We start from the raw sequence: 27,938 nt of genomic DNA on the forward strand, positions 1-27,938 counted from the left end.
TAATTGAAGGGCAGGTCACACGAACCTGCCCGCGTCACAGGATGCCTTCCCCCCGGGTCTGGTTACGCCCCAGATCACATTCTGACATCCCTGGCTGGTGAATAATTAAGCTGCCACCTCCCCGGCCACCGCCGGCAGGCCCTCACCTCCGTGCTACTCTGCAGGATTCTTCACTCCCTTAGAGCAGTGGGCACTGGAGGGGACTGACCCTCGGCACTCCCGACCCTGCCAGCACCCCCAGCCTCCTGCTCAGCACCTGGGTCGAAGCCCACTCCATGGCCCCCGAGATGGACCAGTTCTACAGGTCCACCATGGCCATCTACAAGGTGAGCGTATGTGTGTGTGGCCGGGGGCCCGGGGCCCGAACATCCGTTCCCAGGGCTGGAGGGTGGAGGGTGTGCGTGGGCGCAGCATGGTCTGTGAACCAGGCTGGGTTGTGGGCATGACATGGGGATCCCTGGGCGCAGCCAGCCTTCTCACCTCTTCCCCAGATGCGGCCCGCCGGCCATCAGGGTCTGGGCACATGCAGACCGAAGGCCCCCACCCCAGCCCCAACCTGAGGCTCGCAGGGCGGGGGTTTGTCCACACAGTTACCCAGGGAGCGACAGGCCTGCTGAGACAGACAGCACTCCTAGATGCCGGACAAGGCAGGACAGGACCCAGGGTGGCCAGAGGTGGGACAGGGGGCCGGAGAGCCACCTGGCCTACGACTGGAGAGTCCCTCTCTGTCTGTCTCTATCTTCCCGTCTCTGTCTGTCTCTCCTTTCTGAACCCCTCACTCAAATTTTCTGCTTCACTCCAGAGAGGTTACTGTAGTCTGCATAGACTTTTATTGAGCACCTACTGTGTACAAGATCCTTTCACAGATAAGCCTCATGGCAGATAAGCCTGCCTGTAGGATAGAAAATAATCACCCCAAATGATAGATGAGAAAACCAAGGCCAGCAGGGTTAAACAGCTTGTTCAAGGTCACCAGAGATCCCAAAGAGGCTGCTGGGATTTGAACCAAGACCCAAGTCTTAAGTCCATGCCCAGTGCCCTTTCCACCATGGAGGGTACTCTCCTGCCGGCCATGGCCTGAGGTGGCCTATGACCCAGCCACAGCCTTGCTCCCAAGGGGCTCTTCTTTGGGAAGGGCAAGATCTGCCCTTGCCCTGAGGTGACTGTCGGCCGCCTGTGTGTTCAGCCCAGCGGGGCCTGGACCCGGGGCAGGGTTGAGCCACACCCAGCTGGGGGCCCACAATGGACCACAGCCTTCAACCCAGTGGGAGGAGGAGAACCTTCCAGGCGCATTGTCCTGGGAACAAGTTCCTGCCGGGGCAAGCGTGTGAGCCCAAGGGATGGCCTCCGAGGCCCCTGCAGCAGAGTCAGGATCCTGGGTGACTCCGCATTTCTAGATGGGTTCCCCTAGGGTCGGGCTTCTCTCTGGGTCCGGGGGTGCCCTGCTTCTGAGGCCCAGTGACTTGCCTCCCTGCCCATCAACGTTTCTTCCTCTCCCAATCTATCCCCCATCACCCCTTGCCCTCCGGCTCCAGAGTATCATGGAGCAGTTTAACCCTGCCCTGGAGAACCTGGTGTACCTCGGGAACAACTACCTCCGGGCCTTCCACGGTAAGTGCCCAGCCCAGGGCACCCAGCCCCTCGGCCGTCACTGCCCGCACCCACCCGGTCCCTCCGTGCACTGGTGTCCCCACCCATATTCTCTGCACCCCACAGCACACACTCAGCTCAGGCTCAGCCCTACACACTCCTGTCCACCACCCTCACCCACACACCCCCACACCCTCCTCTGCCCACTTCTTAAGTGCCCTCAGGATGCTCCCAGAGACGCAGAGCCAGGCCCTGGTGGCCGACACAGCCCCAGCCACACACACCGTGATGCTATAGGTCGCCTTGATGCTATCCATGGAGCCCGCTGCTACACCCAAGCCCTCCCTGCCGTTTCGGACCTCAGAGTCAAAGCCTGCTTCCCCCCCCACCCCCACCCCCAGCAACCTCAGCCCACCCCCACCCTGCGCATCAGAACTCGTCTTCCACACGGGTACACGCAGGTGCCTACGCCCCTGCCCATGACAAACCCCCGGATGTCCGGCTCAGCACCGATCCCTGTGCTCGGTGCATCCGCCCTGGGCCCTGCCTCTGCGGGGGGTGGGGGGGAAGCCCACCCCCCGCTCCACACCTGCTTTCTCCCCTGGCCGACGCCACCTGTCCTCACGCACCACCCGGGACACCCTTCCCTGTCACAGACGCCTATGGCAGACCCCACAGTGTCCCCTCCACGTGCCCTGTCAGGAGAGGTCTCCAGAGGATGGAGATCGGGGGGGGGGGGGCAGGGGGTGGGGGGCTGGATCCGGACCCATCCCCCATCCCCACGCAGCTCTGTCCGAGGCGGCTGAGGTATACTTCAACGCCATCCAGAAGATCGGGGAGCAGGCCTTGCAGAGCTCCACCTCGCAGATTCTGGGTGAGGCGCTCCCCCTCCCACTACACCGCCCACTCTTGCTTGGGCCTGGGGGTGCTCTCCTCCTAGCCCTGCCTCCACCCCAGGCCTCCTCCTGCTGTCCAGGCCCCTCTGTCTCCCTCCTGCCATCCCTCAGGCCCGAGGCCTGCCTCGCCCACCGTCCTGAGATCCCGGGGAGCGTGCCCGCTATTTTCTTGCCCTTCCAGGAAATCTCCCCAAGATACAGGCCTTGTGGCCACGGCCCAGACTCCTTGGAGCCCAAGCCCCTCCCCACCACTCCCTGCAGGCCTGTCCCGGGAACTCCCTGGACTTTGGTCCCCAAATCCAGCCTCGGGCAGCCCCCTGTAGCAGCTTCTAGCAGGAGGAGGGGTGGGCGGGGCAGGCCGCCCCACTGAAGCTGCTGCTCCCCCTGCCTCCAGGGGAGATCCTGGTGCAGATGTCAGATACCCAGCGGCACTTGAACTCCGACCTGGAGGTGGTGGTGAGTATCAGACTCCTCGGCCTGGAGGAGACTGGGCTGTGTTCCAAGGAAGACCGGGGTCCCGACCTCCCACGTCCTTTCTCAGGGAGGACTCCCTGGGACCCTTAGTGACACACAAGCACTGCCCTTCTGGGCACCCGCCAGCGCCAGGCTGTGCTGGGCGTGTTTCTCTGCCATATATTGTGCAAGCCTCCAGCAACCCTGGGAGGCAGGAACTACTTCCATCTCTATTTTACAAAGGAGGAAACTGAGTCTCGGAGATCCAGTCCCTTGCCCCAAATTCCAGAGTGAGTGGAGGAGCTGGGGAGAGCTTAAAGGACCACTGCCCGGGTGCATCCGGCCAGGCCCTGCCCCCTCGCTGGCTCCGCGGCCCCTCCCTCCACGCTCCCAAGAGAGTAGCCAGGCACTTGACCTTGTCATGCCCATGAGGACAGCCCTTCCACCCCCGGCCACCCACAGAACCAAACCCAGTCTTCTCGGTGAGGGATTCCAGGCCCTGCTGAGCCAGCAGTCTCCCCGTGGCGCCCCCCCCATCACAGCCCAGCACCCCAAAGAGCTGCCCTCTGCAGACGCGGCCTGGTGCCCTCACCGCTGGGCTATCTTCATGCTGTTCTGTCAGCCTAGAACCACCCCTCCCCTTGCCGGCCAGCACCTTCCTGAGCCTCCCTTGACCCCTGGGCGCGTTCATCACTTCCCCCTCTGGACTCCCAACGCTGCTTCTATCCGTTCTTAGCACATGGTGGTTAAGAAAGCGAGCTCTGCAGCCGGGGCACCTGGGTTCAAAGCCCAGCGCCACCCATCATTGGCTCGTGACCTTGGACAAGACTCTCTGCACTTGGGCTTATCTGTGTGTGAAACGAAAACGACCGTAAAAACGGCTGGCAGGATTCTTGTGAGGCCTAAGCGACTTCCTATGGCCTGGCACCCACCTGTAGCCCTCCGTGCGTCTCCGCTGTGACGATTAGAGGCAGAACCTACCACCCCGTCTCTATCTCTGCGGGGACTCGGATCCCTGCGAGGGCTGGGCCGGAGCGTGGCACCAAGCAGGGCTTTGCTCAGTCTGGACAGAAAGAGCGAGCTTTGAAAAGGGGGTGCGGCCTGGCCGCAGGGAGAGGAGGCGAGAGGGCATTCCCAGAGGGCGCCGGCGGGCTAGGCGCGTGTGTGGTGGGCAGAAGCAAGCCAACAATGGGGAGCCGGGGCAGAGCAAGAGAGGACCTGATGGTGAGGGGTCTCGGAAAGCTCAGGAGGAAATGTCAGCTCATTGCCACGGCATGTGGCTCTCAAATGTGGGGTGGGGGCCGGGAAGCGCTGGAAGTCAGGGTGCTCTTTGGGGGAACGCCGTAAAAACACTCAGCAGTTTGGTCACTATGTCAAAATGGGGAACGACGTCACGAGCAGAGAACATGCATCCTGCACAGGAGGAAACCCTGGTCCTGGGCGCCCGTCTGGCGGCCACCCGCAGGCTGGGAGCCCAGCCGGTGCCCCTTCCTGGGGCTCAGGACGGGAGTTACGGAGCACACGTCGTGCGGGGAGCCGGTGACTTCCGATTCTCGGGTTTGATGGCTCTCCGTGTCACTTGTGGCACATCTGGGCTGGCTAGGGACAAGTGTCATCCAGGGCCTCTCTGTAAGGAGAGCTGCCCTCTCTGGGTACCAGTGTCTTGGCTGTGACAAGCAGGCAGGGCCTTCGGCCAGAACCGTACCAGACCCAGGACGCCAGAGGCCGCCTCCCCCTTGGGCTCATTCACTCGACAGCCATTTGCTGCCGGGTGCCAGGCACTGTTCAGGCACTGGGGAGACCCTTGCCTTCCCCAAGAGAGGAGACGGGCAAAACCCTAGACTAGCAAGTGACAGCTTAGATGCAAAATGTGCTCTGGAGGAAAGAGCAGGGAAGGCGGATAGCAAGTGTTGGAGGGCTCCAATTAAAAAAAATATTTTTTTTAATGTTTATGACAGAGAGAGAGAGAGCATGAGTGGGGGAAGGGCAGAGAGGGAGAGGGAGACACAGAATCACAGAATCAGAAGCAGGCTCCAGACTCTGAGTTGTCAGCAGAGAGCCTGACACGGGGCTCGAACCCACGAACCTTGAGATCATGACCTGAGCCCAAGTCGGACGCTCAACTGACTGAGCCACCCAGGCGCCCCCAGTATCATAGACTTCAACACATTTGATGTATTTCAGTCCTTTGTGATTATTGTCTTTGGCAAAGTTGAAAATGTCCCCTCTTTGGCCAGTAGAAGCTTCTTCGGTCTGGCTCCTGACTCTTTTGGGCACAACCCTACTGGTTTTGATAGCTTGCTGGGTGTCTTGCTTTGCTCAGCCTCTTCTGGTATTACACCAGCATCTCCTTTGTTCCTGGTCTTCATCAAGAATCCTGATTCTCGGGGCACCTGGCTGGCTCAGTCGGTTGAGCATCCTACTGTGGCTCAGGTCATGATCTCACGGTTTGTGAGTTCGAGCCCCGCATCGGGCTGTCTGCTGTCAGCCCGGAGCCCACTTCTGATCCTCTGTCTATCTGTCGGTCTGCCTCTCTCTCTTTCAAAAATAAACATTAAAAAAAAAAAAATCCTGATTCTCAAGGATACAGAGAAGGAAAGCATTCAAATACCCCAGTTGTCTTCTGGCATGGAATGTTGAGTGTTGGTGTTGAAAGGTCTGATCGTCTATTTTTTCCCATCGTAAATCACTTACTTTTTTAACCTAGATCCCCGAAAGATTTCTTTTCTGTTTCTTAAGTTCAGCAATTTTTCTAGATGTGTCTTGATGTTGATCAGTCTGGGTCAATATGATCAGTTATATGATATGCTTTTTCAATATGTAGTTTTAAATATATATTTTTTAAATTTTAGGCATCTTTTTTTAAATTTTAGGCTGTTGTCTTGAATCCCGGTTTTTAGAATATTTTTGTTCTCTGTCTTTGCCTTTCTTCTTCAGGGACTCCTATTATCTGTATGTTAGATCTCCATAGCTTATCTTCAATATCTGTTTCTTCCTCTTGGCTATTTTTACTTTTTTCATTTCTTTTTTTTCTCCTCCACTTCCAGATATTATGATTTAATACCTAGACCCCGAATGGAGTCCATAATAGAAGTCCTATCATAGTTGTATATGTATACACAATAATATATATTATCATATATAATATAATATATATTATCATATATAATATAATATATATTATATGTTATTGTACATATAAATATAAATATATATGATAGATTATATGTTAAATATATAATATCAGCTTGAAATTCACCTTTTTTTAAAGTTTACTTATATATTTTGAGAGAGAGAGAACGAGCAGGGGAGGGGCAGAGAGAGAGGGAGAGAGAGAGAAAATCCCAAGCAGGCTCTGCACTGTCAGCACAGAGCCCCATGCTGGGCTTGAACTGATGAACCATGAGATAATGACCTGAGCCGAAGCCAAGAATCAGACGCTTAACCAACTGACCCACCTAGGCACCCCAAAATTCACCCCCTTAAAGTGCACGATTTAGAAGATTTTAATGCACTCACAGAGTTTTGAAACCATCCCCACTACCTAATTTTGGGACATTTTTGTCACCCCCTTCCCAAAACACCATTCCCATTGGCAGTCACTCTCATTTCTTCACTTTTCCTTAAAAAAAAAAGGTTTCGGGGCGCCTGGGTGGCGCAGTCGGTTAAGCGTCCGACTTCAGCCAGGTCACGATCTCGCGGTCTGTGAGTTTGAGCCCCGCATCAGGCTCTGGGCTGATGGCTCGGAGCCTGGAGCCTGTTTCCGATTCTGTGTCTCCCTCTCTCTCTGCCCCTCCCCCGTTCATGCTCTGTCTCTCTCTGTCCCAAAAATAAATAAAAAACGTTGAAAAAAAATTTAAAAAAAAAAAAAAAAAAAAAAAAAGGTTTCTGGGTGGCTCCATCGGTTAAGCATCTGACTCTTGATTTCAGCTCAGGTCATGATCTCACGGGTTTGTAAGATCGAGTCCTGAGGCGTCAGCCTCCACGCTTCAACGTGAAGCCTGCTTAGGATTCTCCCTTTCTCCCTCTTTCTCTGCCTCTCTCTCTCTCAAAATAAAGAAATAGCCTTTTTTAAAGAATTTTAAAAAGTCTTCCTCCTCTTTGGCAACCACTTTCTGATTTCTAGCTCTAGAGATTCATTTTGCCTGTTGTTGGACTTCATACGAAGGGAATCGTACATGAGTATCCCTCTGCGTCCCACCTCGTTCCCTCGGTGAACTTCACGGGCATTGCTGCTTTGTTGTTTGATTGCTTAGTATTCCACTGAACGAAGATACCACAATGTGTTTATCTGGTTTTTCCGTTGATGGTTGTTGGGGTTGTTTCCAGTTTGCGATTATTGTGAAGAGGGCTGCTGCGAACACTCTTATACAAGTCTTTTGTGGATATACATTTTCATTCCTCTTGGGAAAATACCTGGGGGCAAAATCTGTGGGTTTCAGGGTTGACATGTATTTAGCTCTAATAAGAAATCGTCAAAGAGCTCTCCCAGCCTCTTGTGCTAAGCCGCACCCCTGCTAGCAATGTTTGAAAGCTGCGGCTGTTCCAGGCACTCGCCAGCATTGGATGTTGTCAGCCTTTTTCATTTTAGCCATTCTAGACGGTATGGAATGGTACTTTATTGTGGTTTCATTTTGCATTTGCCAGTGACTGAAGACTTTTAACAGGCTTACCAGATATTTGCATATCTTGTCTCATGAAGTATTTGCTTAGTACTTTGCCCATTTATCAGGTAATACTTACTGTTGACTTATAGGAGTTCTTTATATAGTCAAGATATGAGTCCTTTGTCAGGTATATGCATGGTGCGTAGTTTTTTGCCCAACCTATAGCTTGTCTATTCATTTTCTAAATAGTGTCTTTGATGAACAGAAAGTTAGACTTTTGGGAAACCCAATTTGGCTATTTTATGTTTTTCATTTTACAAAAGGTGGAATCTGTTTAAACTCAGTAAACTACCTTACAGTTCATGAGTCAATGCTGTGGCAACAGCAAACACCAAAAAGAGCACCTGTCTCTACTAACTTGACAGTTTTAAGAAATGGCTTGTGCTCATATCTTATTCAAGAAATCGTTGCCTACCCCTTTGGCAAAGATATTCTAAGTATTCTTGTAGAAGCTGTATGTTCTGGGCTTTACGTTTATTTCTATGACCCACCCTAAATTTGCTTTTGTGTATGAAGTGACATAGAGTCAGGGTTCTTTTTCCCCCTATATAGACATTCGATTGTTCCAGCACCGTTTCAAAAGGACTTTGCTTTCCCATTGAAGTCACTTGTTGTCTTAGTCAAAAAAAATTTTGTTGTATATGTGTGGGTGTATTTCTGAGCTCTCCACTCTGTTCCGCTGATATATATTTGTCTATCCTTACAACCATACCACACTGTACTAATTGTTATTGCTTTATAGTGCGTCTTAAAAATCAAGTAGTCTAAGAATTTTGTTCTTCTTTCTCAAAATTATTTTGGACATTCAACAATGTTTGCATTTACATATTTAGAATCAGCTTGTCAGTTCAAGAAAGTCTGCTGAAATTTTGAGAGGGATTGCATTAATCCATAAATTAATGGTCATCTTAACAATATTGAGACTTCTGATCCATGAACATGGTATACTTCTCCATTTATTCATTTCTCATAGCAACACCCTGTCATTTTCAGGGTAGCAGTCTTGCACATCTTTTGATAGATTTATTCCTACATATTTGATTTTTTTAGCCATTATAATTGGAATTTTTAATGTTTACTTATTTATTTTGAGGGGGCAAGAGCATGTGCATGCACACACATCAGTGGGGGAGGGGCAGAAAGAGGGGAGGGAGAATCCCAAGTAGGCTCCTCACTGTCAGCACAGAGCCTGATGTGGGGCTCGATCTCATGAACCTTGAGATCATGACCTGAGCTGAAAGCAAGAGTCAGACATTTAACTGACTGAGCCACCCAGGCATTCCTACAGTTGGAATTTTTCAATTTGTCTCGAGTTGTTCATTGTTTGACATTATTTTAGTAGGATCGCTCTGGCTCCTGTACTAAGAATAAAATACCGGGGCGCCTGGGTGGCTCAGTCGGTTGAGCGACCGACTTCGGCTCAGGTCACGATCTCGCGGTCTGTGGGTTCGAGCCCCGCGTCGGGCTCTGTGCCGACAGCTCGGAGCCTGGCGCCTGCTTCGGAGTCTGTGCCTCCCCCTCTCTCTGCCCCTCCCCCGCTCATGCTCTGTCTCTCTCTCTCTCAAAAAATAAAATAAAAACATTAAAAAAAAATTATCAGCAGTGGAGGGCAAAAGCAAAAGCAGGAAGACCAGTTTGGAGGCTGTTGCAATAATCTCGGGGGGGACTGAAATAACTTGGGAAAGTGACAGCACTGGTAGTGTTGAGAAGAAATCAGATTGAATGTAGAGCTAATGAGACTTTCTAATGGAGTAGACGTCAGTTGTAGAAGAAAAAGGAAAGTCAGAGTAACTTCAAGGTGCTGATCAACTGGAAGGTGGAGTTGCCATTAGCTGATGTGGGAAATACTGAGTGTGGAGCAAGCAGTTTGGGTGGAGGGGAGAGATCAGGGACTCGGCTTTAGATATAAGTTTGCGATGCTTATCAGAAAACCAAATGGAGGTGTGGACATCAGTTGTATGTATGAGTTTGGGGTCAAGGTCTAGGTTCGGTTGTTCGTCTGGGAGTCGTGAGCGCATGGACAGATGAGCTCATGGAGGTAGTGGGTGTAGGAAGGGAAGGGAAGAGGCTCTGGGAGATCAGGAGATGAGGGGGAATCAGCGGGACAGACAAGAGGCAGTGAGGGTGGCGAGTGGGAGTGGAGGTTAGGGAGTGTGAGGAAAACCAGGAGAGGGCGGTGGGCTGGAAGCCAAGGAAGGAAGGTGTTTCAGGAAGAGGGAATGGTCAACTGTGTCAGATGATGACCACAGGACGAGTCAGATGAGTCCTGACAGCTGGGTTTGCACTGTGGAGTGTCAGTGATTTCAACAAGGACATTCTTGTTGGCATGGTGGGGCACAGACTGACTGGAGGGGCTTCCCGAGCAAACGAGAGGGCAGGAGTGGGATCAGCTCACAGGGACAATTCTTTCAGGGGGTTTTCTTGTGTAGGCGACAAAAAGATCTCTTGTAAGTTACTGAAAGAAGTCAATACATAGAGCTTACAGTGAGTGTTTTCTACAGTGGGTCTCCTCTCAGCTTCTGTACTGAGGTGCTCACAGGACCTGGTAATGAAGGATATGCCAGGAGAGGAAACTCTGGGAAGGGCAGTCTCTTTTCTGACCTGCTGGGAATCTGACCTGCCCGGGGTTGATGACTTCCTTGTTTCAGAAGCCACCTGCTAACAGTCTATGGTTTCCCCATAACAAGAGCTCAAAGTTCACATCAGTTATCAACCTCTTAATAGATTCGTTTCTTCTGGAGCCTGACAAAGACTTTCCATTAACCCATTGGTGCTTGGGCCCCATGTTAATGGGACATCCTGGGTCTGTACCCTCTACCCCTTTGGCGATCACAGCCAAACTGTGGCAATGGGAAGAATTACAATCCAGCCGCCCTGTTCTAACACACATATCCACGGTATGACTCCGTTCATACGTGACGGGAGTGACATCTGATCACATGCAAGGTTAGCTTATTCACAGCAACATCTCCCAGGTGAGAGTGGGAAAAGGCAAACAGAATTAGGAGGCGGGGAAAGGCCCCCAACTTGTCTCCTGCACTGACAGCAAGAGCCCTTTGATCTGTATTTTAAGAACATTTTAAAAGAGCTCCTGCACTCAAGCCTCCTTGGGGAGACCGCTCCCAGCCACCCAGGGCCCTCAGCTGGGGGCAGGCTGCACAGCCTCCCTTGCCTACCTTTGTGACAGTCCTACTTCCCCTTGTCCCCTACCCCCCTGCACAGCTCAGCCTGCCAGCGCTGAGGTAATTCAGGCGGAGCTGCCGCGTCCATTCTGTCGGGTTTGCGCATTGCAGATATTTTCTGTGGCCTTCGGCGTGGTTCAAGTTCGTCTCCAGGTACCACTCATCCACTTTATTAGTGCTCTGGTTACAAAGTTGCCGGGCTTTTTGAAGGTCTGCTCCAACCCCTCATCTCCCCCAAGCCCCGTTGTTTATTTTGGGCGATTTGTGCAGATTTTCAAGAACATACGCTTGGAGTTCAAGCACAAGTCTTAGACTGCCTGGTCAGGGGGAAGCAGAGCCCGGGGAGGGGCAAGTGAGGCGCCCCGAGGGCTCCACTGGGAGGTCCCGCAGTGCCCGTTGAGGTGGCTCACTTCCTTACTTCCTGGGTCCAGCAGATAAGGGCAGAAACGTGGACTTGGTGCCACTCATAACACTGACCCCCTCCCCCACACACACACACTCACCAGCAGCCACAACTCAGGGTTCAAGGCGTGGCCAGTCCCAAGGGGGCCACACTCAAGCTCCCCTACAGACCAGCCGTTACCAGGGTTTCAGAAACAATTATGGGAGGGAAAAAAATGTAAATTTTGCAACTTTAAAAAAAAAGTTGGTTTATCTATTTATTTTGAGAGAGAGAGCGAGCGAGAGCGGGGGAGGGGCAGAGAGAGAGGGAGAGAGAGAGAGAATCCCAAGCAGGCTCCGCACTGTCAGCACAGAGCCCAACGCAGGGCTCGAACTCACGAACCACAAAATCATGAGTCAGACATTTAAACGACTGAGCCACCCAGGGGCCCGTGAAACTTGCAACTTTTATACTTGGCTGGTTTTCCCCGCATACGAGGAGAAGATTACCAGCATTCTCTTTCTGGGCAGTGCCCTGCCCCAAGGGACAGAGCGCCCACAGCACAGCGTGGGGACCCCTGTGGCAGCAGGCGGCATCCACTGAGGGTTCTTGAGCAGGTGCTGCTGAGGAGAGAGGGTGTGCAGACAAGGCTGAGCAGAGACGGGAGTGGCTGCAGGGTGGGGGAATGTGCCGGGTGACCACCAAGGCCCATAGCGTCAAAGCTCTTCAGGTTCATAAAGCTCAACCTTCAAGAGCATCGGGCCGAAACTTCCCTGTTATAGATAGGGAAACAGGCCCAGAGAGGGCAGCATCTTGTCCAAAGTTACAGAGCAAATTGGAGGCTGATCTACTAGAATGCAGGTTTTCTGAGCCTGAGCCCAGTAGCTTTCCCCGGCCTCCTGGCCACGCGGGCGGTCAGCCGCCTCCGTCCCACCTGTCACGCGAACCGGCCACCCCTCAGTTAGGACCTCTCAACAGCTGTGAGCGCTTTCCCTGGGTCGGGCCCCGCCCACGGTGCTGGGGACACGGAGATGGGTCAGACGACGTTCGTGCCCACAGCGGCTCGCTGCATCTCCAAAGGGGCTGCGACCAGGGGCGCAGGAAGAAATCTGGCCTGTGGCTCGAAGAATGAAAAGTAAACGCACAAACGTATACACGTTCCGGAAAGAAAACGGGAGAGCGGTGGATTCCGCTGGGGAAGTCGGGGAGGCCTCCTGGCAGAGGGGACAGGGAAGCTGGTATTTCAAGTTGGATAGCACATTCCAGGCAGAGGGTACCGCATGACCAAAGCACAGACTGAGTCTAAGAACCAGAAGACGTTGCTACGCGTATCAGACCGTGTGTTGCGACCCAGTCACCGCACTGAGTGTTTCGCATTTTTAACCATTTAATCCTCCCTCCCTCCGGGTGCTTTTATTATGACCGTGTCTCTGACGATTGGGCAGGTGCCTGGGGTGTGAGGAACGCGGTGGGCTGTATTAGACTGGGCGGCGCGAGGGATGCTGGGGTCTGGAAGGATCGGGGCCACCCTGCCCACCCCCACCCTGTACTCCACACAGGTACAGACGTTCCACGGAGATCTGCTGCAACACATGGAAAAGAACACGAAGCTGGACGTGCAGTTCATCAAAGTAAGTCTGGCCACCCACCTTGGCCCCCCCCCCCAGCCCATCACAGGCAAGACTGCCCCTCCCCATTTGATGGATGAGCACACTGAGGCCTGCGCTGGGTATCGACTGGCCCCAGGCTGTACGTGTTCCCAGCTGAGCCCCCGCCCCCCCTCTCGCCACGCCACCCAAGGACAGCCGCCAGCACTATGAGATCGAATACCGCCACCGAGCCGCCAACCTGGAGAAGTACATGTCTGAGCTGTGGCGCATGGAGCGCAAGAGGGACAAGAATGCGCGGGAGATGAAGGTGCGTGGGCTGGGGGGCCAAGCCGGGCTCCGGGGGGGGGGGGGGGACGCCCTGACAATCCCCCTTCCCCCCTGCCACCCAGGTCCCCCACCCAGCATCAGCCCAACTCTAGGAGGGCCACTTGCCATGCCCTCTGCCGTAAGCAAAGCCAGAGCGCTCAGCCAGCCCCTGGAGGCTGGGCACCACGGGCCCTCCGGGGCCACCCTCAGCGCTGCTCCCTGGGCTGTCACTTCCTGGCCCTGTCCCTGACCGGCCTCTGTCTCCAAGACCTCTATCTCCTTTCCTGTCTCGTCTTCTATCTCCTTTATTTTTTCTTGTAATGTTTATTTATTTATGTTTCGAGAGAGACACAGAGCAAGCAGGGGAGGGGCAGAGAGAAAGGGAGAGCGAGAATCTCAAGCAGGCTCCGCAAAGTCAGCACAGAGTCCAGCGCGGGACTCGATCCCACGACCCCGGGATCATGACCTGAGGGGAAATCAAGAGCTGGACGCTTAACCCACGGAGCCACCCAGGCGCCCCCAGTCTTCTGGCTCCTTCAATAAGCTCTTACCTCTCCTCTTCAGAATCTTCCCTCCCAAGTAGGGGCTTATGAATCAACTCATTCACACTTTCTTAAACCAACCTCCCCGGGCCCCACTCCATGCTTGGCCCGGTGCCTGGAGCTAGGGAAAGAGGCATGGCCGTGAGGAGTTCCCCGGGCCGGGCGGACACAGAGCACGAGGATGCCCATGAGAGGCGGGCCTGGGAGCCAGGACGGGCTGGGCGCTCCAGGGAGGGCCTCCAGGAGGAGGTGGTTCAGGCAGGACAGGGGGGCTTCGGACAGCCGGCACTGGGGGGAGGTGGGATGTGGCAGACACCCACCCGCTGCCTCCTGCTAGAAGCCGCTTCTCCCCCAGGAGAGCGTGAACCGGCTGCACGCACAGATGCAGGCCTTCATGTCCGAGAGCCAGCGGGCAGCTGAGCTGGAAGAGAAGCGGCGTTATCGTTTCCTGGCCGAGAAGCACCTGCTGCTTTCCAACACCTTCCTGCATTTTTTTGGCCGGGTGAGCGGGGTCCGGGGCCAGGCTTAATGGGGGGCCTTCCTCGGGTCTGTGCTCTCTGTGAGCTGGCTACCCCCAGAGAGTCCCCTGCCTTTGCCTTCCTTCCTTCCTTCCCCTCTGTAGATATTTTTTTTATTCGTTTACTCTCCCCATCTATTTCTTTGTTTATTTCTATGTTGATTTGTGTCATCAGCTATTCATTCATTGATTCCTTCGTTCGTGACTTTATTCTCACACTCATTCACTAATTCACGCCTTTCTTCGCTCACGTAGGAACCGTTTACTTTCTCATTCCTGCGTGCAGATACTATTTGCAAATTCATTAATTCATGGGCGTATTGAGTTATGGCCTATCATTTTATCGTATTATTTAAATCCTCTGTGCTCTTGCTCTGTTCTGTCTGCTAGACCGATCAGAGAGTCTTTCGTTTTTCACCGGATTTCTTTTTTAAAAAATATTTACTTATTTATTTTAATGTTTATTTCTTCTTTTTTTTAAAAAAAAATTAATGTTTATTTATGTCTGAGACAGAGAGAGACAGAGCATGAGCAGGGGAGGGGCAGAGAGAGAGGGAGACACAGAGTCTGAAGCAGGCTCCAGGCTCTAAGCTGTCAGCACCGAGCCCGCTGCGGGGCTTGAACTCACAAACCGTAAGCTCATGACCTGAGCGGGAGTCAGACGCTTAACCGACCGACCGAGCCACCCAGGCGCCCCCTTCATTGGATTTCTAATGGATTTTGCTTTCCATATTTAGCTGCCCTGTTGATTAGTGCTGTTGGGTTTATAACTATCTAATCTCTGTAAATATTACCAGTTATGTATTTAAGGCCTCTCAGAATCCAGTCTGATGCTTTTCATTTCACTTTGCCTGAGATTAAAATTACCCTCCTTTCTCTTCTGTTATCTCTTTAAGTGTGTTTTCTGTTACTAACATATAGCTCAGTTTTGATTTTTTTTACCAGTGACAGTCCACGTCTTCCAATAGCAGAATTCAGTTCGTTCCCATTGAACCCGACAAGTGATACACCTGTTTTATTCTTTCTGTATAACTTGAGTCAAATGCATTTCCTTTTTTTGTTTGTTGCCTCTTTTTCCTCCATGCTCGTTCTTGCCACTGTGGCTGTGTTACTATACTTTTCCTTTTCCCCTTTATTTTTTTTTTTAATTTTTTTTAACATTTATTCATTTTTGAGACAGAGAGAGACAGAGCATGAACGGGGGAGGGTCAGAGAGAGGGAGACACAGAATCCGAAACAGGCTCCAGGCCCTGAGCTGTCAGCACAGAGCCCGACGCGGGGCTTGAACTCACGGACCGCGAGATCATGACCTGAGCCGAAGTCGGCCGCTTAACCGACTGAGCCACCCAGGCGCCCCTCCTTTTCCCCTTTATTAGTTTGCAAATCCTACTGTCCTTTTCATCGCTACTCACGATGACCTCACCTTGTGACCCTCATGGTAATCGATATTCATCTATTATCTTTTCCAAAATATACGGACACCCCCCCCCCCCGACACTACTCTGTCCATCGAGCACCCTCCCCAGCCCTTAAGATAAGGCCTTGGGAAGAATTTTCCTGCCCTCCCTGGCACTCTAAGATGTGGCCTTACTCCTCCTTTCATCCTCCCCAACTCCGGCTCTTGGTTTTGCCAAAAAACTTCGGGACTTTTAGTTCCAGGCTCTCACTCGTCATTTCTTTGCATCTTGACCCACGTGACCAGATACACTGCTCGCCACTGTTTTCATTCCTTTCCGTTCCCACTGTCTTGAGGTTTCTGTCCCGATTAACTGAACATGTTCTGCAGACACATCGTCTGAATCCTTGCATAGCTGCAAATGTCCCACTTTTACCCTGACTGCCCGGTGGCACGTTAGCTGGTTGCAGGACTCCAGAGCTGTGGCCCTTTTCTCCTGTGGCCCAAGATGATGTTCCTCCGGCTTCTAGCGCTCCGTGTTGCGGATGCTAAGTCGGGTGCTGGTCTGTGTCCTGGCTCTTTCTCTGGATGCTTGGAGATTTTCTTGGTGTCCTTGGGACTCAGAAACTTGTCTCGTTACCCATAGACGAGCGCCTGTCCGGGCCCCTCCCTCTGCGGGCTCAGGCCTATATTCAGGTCAGGGGAGCTATTTCCTCTTCTGGTTCCTAAATTATTAGCTCTCTGCCGTCATTCCTTTTCCTCCTTCTGGAACTCCACATCTACGACCCCTCCCCCGCACCCCCCCCCCATGTGTTCGTCTCTTCTTGGTCTGTATTTTGAGATCTCTCTCCCCTTGACTTGTCAGGAAACGGATTGTGTTCTCAACAGGACTACTCTCTCTTAGAGTTCATCTGTTCACTGTGTTATTTTTTTAGGTTTATTCGTTTATTGAGGGAGAGAGAGAGGCTGAATGAGCGGGGGAGGGGCAGAGAGAGAAGGAGAGGAAGAGAATTCCAAGCAGGCGCCACGCCCCGAGCTGAGCCTGACGCGGGGCTTGATCTCACAACCGTGAGATCGTGACCTGAGCCGAAATTAAGAGTCGGACGCTTCACTGACTGAGCCCCCCAGGTGCCCCAGTTCATCCGTTGACTTTTAAAGCTTACAGTCCTGACCTTTGTCTGGGTAGGAAGGTGTTTGCTATGCAGCAAAGGCTCCGGTCAAGATCTTGTTAAGCTTGTCACCCCTTCTTTCAGCTGCCTGGGTGGTCTGCTGGGTTCTCCTCCCTGGCCACTGGGTCCTCTTAGGTACCTTGTTTCTTTCCTTTGCCTCCTCATGGTCCTCTTCCCATTCTGAGGTGAGCTGCAAGGGCTCAGGCAGAGGTACTGACAAATGTGGGGGGAGGGGGCAGCGGAGCCATCTCGACTCCAGTGGGACCCCATCTCTAACTCAGGTCTTCCTGTTGCAAATCAGCTCTCACTCAGCCTCAGGAATAGGGATTAATGTAGCCTACCCATGTGGAGAACCCCCGCAGACAGGGCTGCCAGGGAAGGTTGCGCAGGTCGTGCACTGCACAAGGGTACCTGGTTGAGAGTAGGAGCTATGCTCTACCCTCAAAACTCAACACACTCGTGCAGACTGTGTTTCCCTGGAGAAAGAAGCATTTCTTTCTTTCTTTCTTTCTTTCTTTCTTTCTTTCTTTCTTGACATTTTTATTTTATTTTATTTTTATTTTGTATTTAATTTTATTTTTTTTAACTTTCATCCAAATTGGTCAGCAACAATGATTTCAGGAGTAGATTCCTTAATGCCCCTTACTCATTTAGCCCACCCCACCCCCCCTCCCACAACCCCTCCAGTAACCCTCTGTTTGTTCTCCATATTTAAGAGCCTCTTGTGTTTTGTCCGGGAGCACTTCAGGCCCCTGCCAGCCCAGCACTGGTCAAAGTTCTGTCCTGCTGTCTTCTCTAGGTCCAACAGGGGCTGAAGCCTCACAGTTCCTACCCGCCTGGCCTGGTCTAGCTATTGACCCCTCTGGGGGGCGGGGCGTAGCGGGTGGGATGTACAGAAGGAGGTGCCAAGGACACTGGGACATGATCTTTCCACCGTGCCTTCATAAATTGATGACCTTGTCCCTGCATTTTCCAATATCGTTTGTTCTTTCATTTATGTATTTATTTTTAAGTGGGGAAGGAGCAGAGAGAAAGAGAGAGAGAGAGAGGGGGGGGGGGGAGAGGGAGAGAGAGAGAGAGAGAGGGAAAGAGAGAGAGAGAATCCCAAGAAGGCTCTGAGCTGTCAGCACAGAGCCTGATGCAGGGCTCGAACTCACAAACTGCGAGATCATGACCTGAGCTGAAGCCGGACGCTTAACCGACTGAGCCACCCGGGTGCCCCCCATTCACGTATTTAATAAATATTTTTAAAGCCCCGCTGTGTCTATGAAATAGAGGCTCTGTCTCTATTTCCATCTGGGCCCCTGACCCACCCACCCAGGCAGCTTCTCTATTCCTGATGCCCCCAACAGGGCTCCTCCCCCCGCACCCCCTCCCCCCGCCCCCAGCCTCATCCCTCTGTCCAATTTTTCCGATTTCTGTGCATTCTTATTTCGTTTCTATTTCTCTTTCTTCGTATTCTTGTTCAGTTTCCCAGCCTCTGCGCCCCGGCTGCAGACCTAGCAAGTGATTTCACTTCTCTGAGTCTCATTTCTTCTCTGGCAAAAGAAGGAAATAATCCCCTCTTCACAAGGTTGATGTAATGATGTGAGTTTCATGCGAAGGAGCCCAGCGGAATTAGGATCTCCCGGCCCCTGCTCTCTCCCCTCCAAAGATGAAAACAAAAGCTACCCTTCAGGAGATCTGTCTGCTTGCAGTCGGCTGCCCCCCACAGCCAGCAGCAGACTCCCGCCTCCCCGCCTCAGCCAAGCCCCTTCCCCAGTCTCTGAACCCAGGGACCCCCTGGTGCTGAGCAGAGGTGGGAGACGCTGTCCCCACAGCCAGCCCCAAGCTCAGGGCTCAGCCTTCTCCCCCTGCCCCTCCTCTCTCCCACAGACTGGGGCTCCATTCCAGAGCTGTTTTACCTTCTTTTAAATGGTCTTCTTGAGATCTAACCCACACAGCACGTAATTCATGAATCATGCGATACGCGGTCCCTTGTGATGGGCTCCTCTCACGAAGCTTCGCGCTTTTGAGATTCATCAAGGTTGTGGCAGGAATCAGTACATCATTCCTTTTTTACGATTTTTTTTTTTTAAAGTTCATCTATTTATTTTGAGAGAGAAAGAAAGAGAGAGAGAGAGAGAAAACATGAACAGGGAAGGGCAGAGAGAGAGAAGGAAAGAAAGAATCCCGAGCAGGCTCCACGCTGTCCGCACAGAGCCCCACACGGGGGCTCGAACTCACAAACCGTGAGATTGTGACCTGAGCCGAAATCAAGAGTCGGACGCTCAGCCGACGGAGCCACCCAGGCGCCCCGCTACATCATTCCTTTTTATTGCCAAATAACATTTCATGGTCTGGATAGACCGCATTTTATTTATCCATTCATCCGTGGATGGATATCTGGGTCGTTTCTACTTTGCGGCTATTAGAAATAATGCCAGCAGGGATATAAGTGAAAGTTTTTGTGTGGACGTTTTCACTCCTCGTGGCTCTAGGGGATGGATTTGCTAAGGATGTGGGGTAGGTATCGTGTTGCTCTATCCAGCTGGTTTTTAGGACACACAAGATCTAACTCCCGAAGATAGTCAAACATACGTGTTTACCTGTCACTCTGTCTATAAACAGAACACACAAGATTTGGAACAAGATTGAAAGAATGATGAGGGGCGCCCGGGTGGCTCAGTCGGTTGAGCATCCGGCTTCGGCTCAGGTCACGATCTCACCGGTCGCGGGTTCGAGCCCCGCGTCGGGCTCTGTGCTGACAGCTCGGAGCCTGGAGCCTGCTTCGGATTCTGTGTCCCCTCCTTCTCTCTCCGCCCCACCCCTGCTTCTGCTCTGTCTCTCTCTGTCTTCCAAAAATGAATACACATAAAAAAAAATTTTTTTTTTTTTTTAAAGAAAGAATGATGAGGGCCTGAGCTCAGCAAGCGGTCATTCTCACACGCCTCCCGTGACCAACCCTGGCTGAGTCTGCGTCTGGTCAATAGCATGCCTCTCAGCTTCTCCGGGCTCGTCGCAGTTGTGCGAGCGTATCTCCAGGATACATTCCTAGGAATGGAATTGGCGAGCCCAGGGATGTAGGCCTTCGTTGTGCCAGTTTACCCTTCTGCCAGCAAAATAGGAGATCCTCTTTTCCTCGATGACAGCGTGACGGCAAACTTTTCCCTCTTTGCCAGCCAGCGAGGTAAAGACGGTCTCTCCAGACGTGGTTTTATTTTATCGTCTTACAAGTGAGACTGATACGTTTTCATGTTTCAGAGCCATCGGACGCCCTTCACTGTGATATCAGCATCGTTTCCTCCATTTTTCTTATTAGTTTCTTGGAGCTCTTTATATATGTTACTGATGTTAGAGCTTCCTCGGTGATGAGAGGCACATATCTTCCCAGTTTGTCATTTATCGCTTGACTTTGCTTATTGTAGGTTTTGCCGTGCCTAAAAGAACTATCTTGACTTAATCAAATGTATCCGTCTTTTCTAGCATAGGGGGGTCCGTATCATACTTAGACTGGCTCTCCCACCCCATCCCTGTTTTGGAAATCCCCCCACGGTCTCTTTATGGTTTTGAAAGCCTGTGCGGTGTTTCTTCCCGAGCCCTGGCTACACCGCCCGGAGGCAGGGCTGACGAAAGCCAGTAAAATTCTGCACTGTCCAGGCTGGGACTTGGTGCCGGGACCTTTCCTCCCAGAACGCCCTAGCACCGTGACAAGACAACGGAGGGGCTGTCCATCCTAGTGACCCGCTGGCCACTTGCTCCTGTGACGGAGTCGCTGCTGTTTGGCTGCCCGAGATCCCCATGAGGTTTTCAGCAGCTGGCCCAGACTGAAGGGAGGAAGCGTCCAAAGGTGCCGTCCCGGGAAGCTGCCTCAAGACGGACTAGTGCAGGCCACGCCGAGGCTCACTGGCTGTGAGACCTGGGGCCAGTCATTAACCGCTCTGACCCTCAGTATCTTCTTCGATAAGATGGTGGTAATAGTGACATCTAATTCCCAGGGCTATTGCAAGAATCAAGTAAGATGATAACGGGTGAAGCTTTAACACTGGGCCTGGCGCAGAGTAAATGCTCAACAAAGGGAAGCTTTGCTTATTCCTAAGGTGACGGTCTTGAGCTTGGCCTCGGGGGAGGAGACGTTTGACTGGAAAAGGGAGAGGCCTTTATTTATTTATTTTTTAATGTTTGTTTACTTATGTATTTAGTTTTTAAATTTACATCCAAGTTAGTTAGCATCTACGGCAACAATGATTTCAGGAGTCGATTCCTTAGTGCCCCTTCCCCATGGAGCCCCTCCCCCCTCCCACGACCCCTCCGGGAACCCTCCCTCAGTTTGTTCTCCATATTTAAGAGTCTCTTCTGTTTTGTCCCCCTCCGTGTTTTTATATTATTTTTGTTTCCCTTCCCTTATGTTCATCTGTTTTGTCTCTTAAAGCCCTCATAGGAGTGAAGTCATAGGATTTTTGTCTTTCTCTGACTAATTTCACTTCGCATAATACCCTCCAGTTCCATCCATGTAGTTGCAAATGGCAAGATTTCATTCTTTTTGATTGCCGAGTGATACTCCATTGTGTGTGTGTGTGTGTGTGTGTGTGTGTGTGTGTGTGTGTGTATACCACATCTTCTTTATCCATTCATCCATCGATGGGCATTCGGGGTCTTTCCATACTTTGGCTATTGTCGATAGTGCTGCTATAGACATGGGGGTGCATGTGTCCCTTCGAAACAGCCCCCCTGTATCCCGTGGATCAGTGCCTAGTAGCGCGATTGCTGGGTCGCAGGGTAGTTCTATTTTTAGTTTTTTGAGGAACCTCCATACTGTTTTCCAGAGCGGCTGCACCAGCTTGCATTCCCAGGGGGAGACCTCTGTAACGGAAGAGAGCACGGTGTTTTGATCATACCTGGGATTTAATTGATAGAAGTGACTGAGTGACAGCACAGAGAGGTCAAGGCCATTGAAAGACGGGATGGTGTGAATAATTTCACTGGGCTCTGGGCTCTAGGGGTTGGTTCTAACTGTCTGGCACCTGGCTCTGGGGTGATTGAGGTCAGGGGAAATACTGGCTTGGTGTGTGTTAGATAAGGGAGGTGGTTAGGGATGTGGGTTTTGAACCAGCTGTTTTGCATACTTGCTTACTGGCAAGTTGCTTACTATCTCTAGGAATTATCGGGCCCCGGAGGGACAATCTGGGCAGGATTAACAAAGCCCCGGGGATGTCAACACGTAAAATACAGAAAATTAACAAAATGACGTTTTTTTATGTTTACTTATTTCTGAGACAGAGAGAGACAGAGCATGAGTGGGGGAGGGGCAGAGAGAGAGGGAGACACCGAATCCTACGCAGGCTCCAGGCTCCGAGCTGTCAGCACAGAGCCCGACGTGGGGCTCGAACTCACCAACCGTGAGATCATGACCTGAGCTGAAGTCGGTGGCTCAACCAACTGAGCCACCCAAGCGCCCCCCAAAAAATGATAAATGCACACAGCAGGTCTGACATTTAAAGCCCTCTCACCCCAGGTTGTTATGAATTGCGGGGTCAACTGCTGAGTTTCCTGTCCTTGAAAGTATTCAAACAGATGCCTATGTACCAGGGGCACTAGGGGTGCTTACGTAGACTGAAAGGAATAGACTGGAAAAACTGTATTTGAAGGGCCTCTTTTAGGAAACCACTCAAACTAGCTTACCCAGGAGAGGTATTTATCCCTTTGGTTAGTTTTTCTCTTTAGTTCAAGGGGTTCAGGTATGGCGGGATCTAGGAGCACACGTGTGATTGGAAATTTGCCACGTTTCCTTAGTTGTAGTTTCCTGGGTTGGCTTCACTCTATTTAGCGAACCCTATGAGGTGACCCCGCCGCCATCTCTGGCTCCTTCCGGCTTGACGATCCCGTCATCCACAGCTTGCAGGGCCCGAGTTCCCAGGCCTAGGGTGTCACTTTTGAGTCCCCAGCTCCGATCTGGCTGACCCCGGTGTCCCCCCCCCCCCCCCCCCCCACGCGGCCAGGCCCGGAGCACGCTCCAGAACCGCGTGCTGCTGTGGAAGGAGCAGTCGGAGGCCAGCCGCAGCCCGTCGCGCGCCCACTCCCCCGGCCTGCTGGGCCCCGTGCTGGGGCCGCCCTACCCCTCGGGCCGCCTGACGCCCACCCGCCTGGACATGGTGAGGCCCCGGGCGCCCCCGCCGCTGTTCGCGCCCCCGCCGATCCCCGCACCCGCCACGGCGCCCTGGGGCCCGAGGCCCCCCCCATGGAGCCTCCTGCCCCCCAGGCTCCCCGTCTACGCAGCGCCCCTGGGCCGGCCTTTCCTCCCCGGCGCGGCCTCGGCGCCCCCGTGGTGGCTGGGCCGCAGGCCCCAGAACCCCTACGCCGCCGACGTCTGGGACTGGGGGTGGGGGCTGGACTAGGGCGCCGCGGCCCACCCCTCCCCTCCCCGCCCCACCCTCCCCTGCCCGTCTCCCCTCGCAGCCCCAGCGGCCGCTCGCGGAGTTCAGCTCCCCGCGCAGCCGGCACGGCTCCGGCTCCTACGGCCCCGGCCCCGAGCCCGCCGCCGAGGCGAGGTCCGCGTCCCAGCTGGAGCCAGACCGCCGGTCGCTGCCCCGGACGCCGTCCGCCTGTGAGTGGCCCCGGCGCCCCACAGCGCAGAGGGAGGGCCGGGGACGCGGGGGCCGGGAAGGGGCCCAGAGGGGGCCCCGCAGCAGGCGGGATCGCGGGGGAGAACCCGCCACCCACGCGCCGCCGCGCTCTCCCCGCCCCCGGCAGCCTCGCTCTACGCCGGCAGCACCCAGCGCTCGCGCTCCAACTCCTTCGGCGAGCGCCCGGGCGGCGGGGGCGGCGGCGGCGGCGGGGGCGCCCGGAGAGTCCGCGCCCTCGTCTCCCACTCGGAGGGCGCCAACCACACGCTGCTGCGCTTCTCGGCCGGAGACGTCGTGGAGGTGTTAGTGCCAGAGGCCCAGAACGGCTGGCTCTACGGCAAGCTGGAGGGCTCGTCCACGTGAGTGGGCGCCCCCGGGGCGCAGGGGAGGAGGGGTGGAAGGAGCCCCCCCCCACCGCCCCGCAGGCTTCCTCGCCCCCCCCAACCTCCAGCCCCAGGGCGGTAGACGGTTCTCCCCTTCTCCCGCGCGGCGCTCAGTGTCCTCATCCAGTCCAAGGGGGGTAGGAAGTACAGGGCGGTGGCCCTCGAGAGGAACGAACGGGAAGGTTCTCTCTTGCGCTGCAGAAGGCTGCAGCAACCCCACTGCTTGAGCACTTACTGTGGGGTCAACAGGGCGGCCCCTCTTTACCCAGAGCGCAGCAGGCTGTGCCCACCCCCCCCCCCCCCCGGGGCCAGGCCCAGAGGCCAACGGGGACCGAGCAGGCCGACAGGCCCAGCGGGGCGGTCGCGGGCCGTGCAGATCCTTAAAGAAGGCAAATTGGGGGTCGGTTTCGACGCCCGCCCGTGAATGGAAGCGGGGAGGTGGGGAAGTGCTCTGTGGTCGCCGCGAGCCTGGAGGAGAGCAGGTGTTGGCGGCCAGAAAAGAGAGTGTGCAAGGATTACTCTTTCTACCAAAGAAAAAGGGGAGGTGGGGGCTTGCTGGAGCCAGGCAGTGATCCCCCCCCACACACAGGGCCTTACGGGCCGGAGACGGTGTGGTGCCCACTCGCACTCATGGGAGGGAGAGAAGGGAGGAAGGAGGGCAAGAATAGTGGCCTGAGTGAATGAATGGAGGCTTAGAGGGAGGAGTCAGCAGGTACACGTCAAGGTGCTTGCGAGAGGATGCACGGATGTGGGGTGCATATATAGACTGAGGGGTGAGTGGGGAAGCATGTGAACGGGCTGGTAGAAGGGCAGGCAGGTGGAGACGGATTAGGGACTGGCGGTCCGTGCGTGGCTGCCCACGTGGATCCTGGATGCGGGAGGCAGGGTGGGATGACGGATGGATGGAGGGGTGGAGGCCCCGGGGACTACTGGATCAAGAACGGAAGGCTGTGCTGGCGACGTAGGGAGATGGCTACAGCCACCAGGGTTGGAAACACCTGCTTCGTGGACCCGCGCAAGTCCCCCCAACAGGCGTGTAGCAGACTGCCCCCCCCCCCCGGGGACCTGAGTGTCAAACCACCGGGGGCCGGTGCTCTCCACCCACGTTCCCGGGACATTTTGCCGTTCCCTCTGTGCCTCACAGGTCAGGGAAGAAGGTGGCAAGTTTTATCCGGTGAAGACGGAAGCAAAACGCGTGGAAAATGCTTCTGGTCTGTCAGTTTGAGGCGAAATAGCTCCTAGTTACCTTCAGGCGAGAGCGCTGTTGGTTGGGTCTGGAGGTCTAAGGTGGCTTTTTGTGGGGAACGCTTTCCAGAGTGCTTGCAAGAATCCGCTGGGCTCCGCGGGGTCTGAAAAAGCTAAGGAACGTCGCGCGAAGTGCCTCTCCCCGAACCCTGGCTGTTCTGGAGGGGCGGTGATGAGCCTCCAGCCAGGCACGGACTCTAAGGGCAGGGTGCCCGGGGTCCCCGGAACCAGGGTTCTAGGGTGGAGGGAAGGGGCAGGGCTGAGGAGGAAAGGGCACTGGCTGGTATTAGGCACCTTAGGCTCGAGTGCCCTTTCCCCTGGCTGGTACAGTTGCCCGTGATCCCCGGGCCCCCCACCCTGTCCCCTGTCCCTTGGTAATCATCCGTCTGTGGGCCTGTCGGCCGGGCCGGGGGCCTCCGGGGAGCAGGAAGTGTGTCGGGCTCTCTGTGGGCCCTCACGTGGTGGGTACTCGGCGAGTAGCCAATGAAGCCGGTCACCACATGTCCTCAGACACGTCGCTCTCCTCCTTGGACTTCCAGCTCCCCCCAAGGTGACCTAGCCCCTGGCGGGACATGAAGCTGGACAGCTGGGCTTGAAGGTGGAGAAAGGTCTCCTGGGGGGGATTCAATGAGTTACTCTGGGCACAGCCTTTCGAGCAAGGCCTGGCACACAGCGCTGCCCAGTAACTGCCCTCGGAAGCGTTCTTTTGGGCACGGTTGTTGGGCCTTCTGCCTATGGGACCCTCTGCCTCCACCCCGCAGGAGCGGCTGGTTCCCCGAGGCCTATGTGAAGCCTTTGGAGGAGGTGCCTGTGAACCCCACGAACCCCTTGACCCCAGTGACCTCCATGAACCTGATGAACCCTATGAATGAGCTACCTTCCAGGTACCTGGGTGGTCGGAGGTGGGGCGGGGGTGGGGACTTCAGGGGGAGCAGCCCCACCCCCCAGGGGGACATCTGTGAGTGGCAGTCCTGAGTGCACCCAGCCTCCTTCGGTCCCCGGAGGAAGGGGACCCTCACCTCTCCACATGCCAGAGTCACTGCGTCCGTCCCTCTGCCTCCTCGGAGGACTGCCTCCAAGCCCTGTGGCCTTTCCCCCACCTCCTGCAAGGGAAGAAGCTGTAGGATGCTGAGGGGCCCAGCAAGATCGGGGGTGGGGGAAGCAGCAGGGGCCTGACGCCTGACCCCCTGCCCGTCCCTCCTTGCTCTGGACTCAGATCCTACCCCCTCCGGGGCAGCCACAGCCTTGATGACCTCCTGGGCCGGCCGGGCAACTCTACAGCACCCTCGGAGTACTGGGACGGCCAATCCCGCTCCCGAACCCCGAGCCGGATACCGAGCTGCGCCCCCAGCCCTGCACCTCCGCCCTTGCCTAGTAGCCGCCGAAGCAGCGTGGGCAGCATGGGGGTGGCGAGTGACGTCAAGGTGAGCCCCCTCCCCCCCAGCCAGTCCCCAGCCCTGGGTTCATCCAGCAGGCTGGGAGACTGGAGACCGGGTGACCCTCCCTGCTTTGCCACTGGCTGGCTGGAGGGGGGCCCTCCCTTCCCAGCCTCAGTTTGCCTAATCTGCAGGGAGGTGTGGGATGGACTTCTGAGCCTGGGGCAGAGGGTGGGGGGAAAACATTCCTCTCAGGGACTGGAGCCCCCATGGTCCTGCTGGGAGCACTGGAAAAGGCCGGTCCTTCCCACCTCCCAGGAGAGGCAAGACCAGGGTCCTGGGTCGGATGGAGCCTGGGCTGGGGCTGGCTGGGCAGGACCGGGGGTGGGGGGTGGGGGTGCAGGGAGAGCAGCTGGTGCCCTGGCCCAGAGGCTTCTCAAGTCTGAAATCCACAGAATTCTGAGCTTCGGAATGCCCGGGCCTGATTTCCCCAAAGCCTGGCCTGCAGGGGCCTCTGGTCTAGTCGTCTGCCTTCCTGGAAGGGGAGTTGCAGGGGTGGGGGCTCACTTGCCCCTTTCCCCCCCTAAACCTGGCCTTTCCTCCACCCTCACTGCAGAAACTTATGTCCTCGGAACAGCACCCTCCGGAGCTCTTCCCTCGGTGAGTCCTAGGACAGGAGTTGGGGGCGGCGTGGGGGTGGGGGCTCGGCAGGGGTTCTGGGGAGGGGGGAGATGAGGCAGGGGTGAGAGGTGACCAGTGGGGGCAGGAGGTCGGGGTGGATACTGGCTCAGGCACCTGGCGACCTTCCTTGGAGCCAGAGCCAGCTGCGTGGGGGGGGGGGGGGGGGGGCGAGGGGGGGGAACCTGGGCCCCTCTCACCCTGACCTCTCCCCTCGCAGGGGCACAAACCCCTTTGCCACCGTAAAGCTGCGGCCCACAGTCACCAACGACCGCTCAGCGCCCCTCATCCGCTGAGGCGCCCTTGTCCATCCGGGGTCTGAGCTCGTCCCCACACCTGCCCAGGGGCTGTCGGGAGCTGGGGGCAGTAGCAGAAGCAGCAGCGGTGGACCTAAGAAGCCGGGGCCCTGGAACTGGGGGTGGCTGCCCCTCCCGGGGGACTGACCTGGGGTCCGGGACCTTCAAAGTAAAGCAGGCAGAATGGGGGACAGGACAGTCTCTTCCTCTCCAAGGGCCCCAGGACTCTCCCTGGGGGCCTGTCTCATGCACCCCACCCCCTTTCCCCTTCTCTGCCCCAGGAGGGAGGAGCCCCGCACACCCCCTTCCCCACCCCCCCATACGTCCTCCTGTTTAACTTTTGTAAACGGGGAGAAATAAAGCAAGGAGACACAGCAGCAGGAGTGGCGGTGTCGAACTGGGGGGACAGGTGGGGGGTGGGGCGTGGAAGCCTCCCACTGGAGGACGGTGTCCAGGAGGTCCTGAAGGTCACTAGGAGTTTCCCGAGAGGACTCGCTCACTCACAGCCCTTTACATCCCTTTTTTTTTTTTTAATTTATTTTGTGAGAGAGCGAGTGAGGGAGGGGCAAAGAGAGAGGGAGACAGAGAATCCCAGCGCAGAGCCCGATGCGGGGCTTGAACCCACGAAACGTGAGATCGTGACCTGAA

At 54.9% G+C, this 27,938-nt stretch overlaps 1 protein-coding gene across 1 annotated transcript; it reads left to right on the plus strand.

Annotated features, from left to right (window-relative positions):
• Positions 1-86: 86 nt before the first annotated feature.
• On the plus strand, positions 87-27,731 carry BAIAP2L2 (BAR/IMD domain containing adaptor protein 2 like 2). The gene is made up of 14 exons (XM_058741314.1): positions 87-326; positions 1,536-1,611; positions 2,378-2,464; positions 2,881-2,942; positions 12,730-12,801; positions 12,971-13,087; positions 13,984-14,130; positions 22,689-22,841; positions 23,146-23,293; positions 23,440-23,671; positions 25,702-25,824; positions 26,157-26,364; positions 26,933-26,976; positions 27,215-27,731. The coding sequence occupies exons 1-14, from the start codon at positions 276-278 to the stop codon at positions 27,288-27,290; spliced, it is 1,596 nt and encodes a 531-aa protein (XP_058597297.1). The 5' UTR covers positions 87-275; the 3' UTR covers positions 27,291-27,731.
• The last annotated feature ends 207 nt before the right edge of the window (positions 27,732-27,938 follow it).

The sequence above is a fragment of the Neofelis nebulosa genome, chromosome 8, assembly GCF_028018385.1.
Source record: "Neofelis nebulosa isolate mNeoNeb1 chromosome 8, mNeoNeb1.pri, whole genome shotgun sequence".
Classification (NCBI taxonomy): domain Eukaryota; kingdom Metazoa; phylum Chordata; class Mammalia; order Carnivora; family Felidae; genus Neofelis; species Neofelis nebulosa.

Bases quoted from the DNA above. Each gene is read 5' to 3' on its own strand.
- BAIAP2L2 (XM_058741314.1), top strand. From the start codon at position 276: ATGGCCCCCGAGATGGACCAGTTCTACAGGTCCACCATGGCCATCTAC. The intron at 327-1,535 runs GTGAGCGTATGT...CTCCGGCTCCAG, and splicing joins CCACCATGGCCATCTACAAG to AGTATCATGGAGCAGTTTAA. The intron at 1,612-2,377 runs GTAAGTGCCCAG...ATCCCCACGCAG, and splicing joins CTACCTCCGGGCCTTCCACG to CTCTGTCCGAGGCGGCTGAG.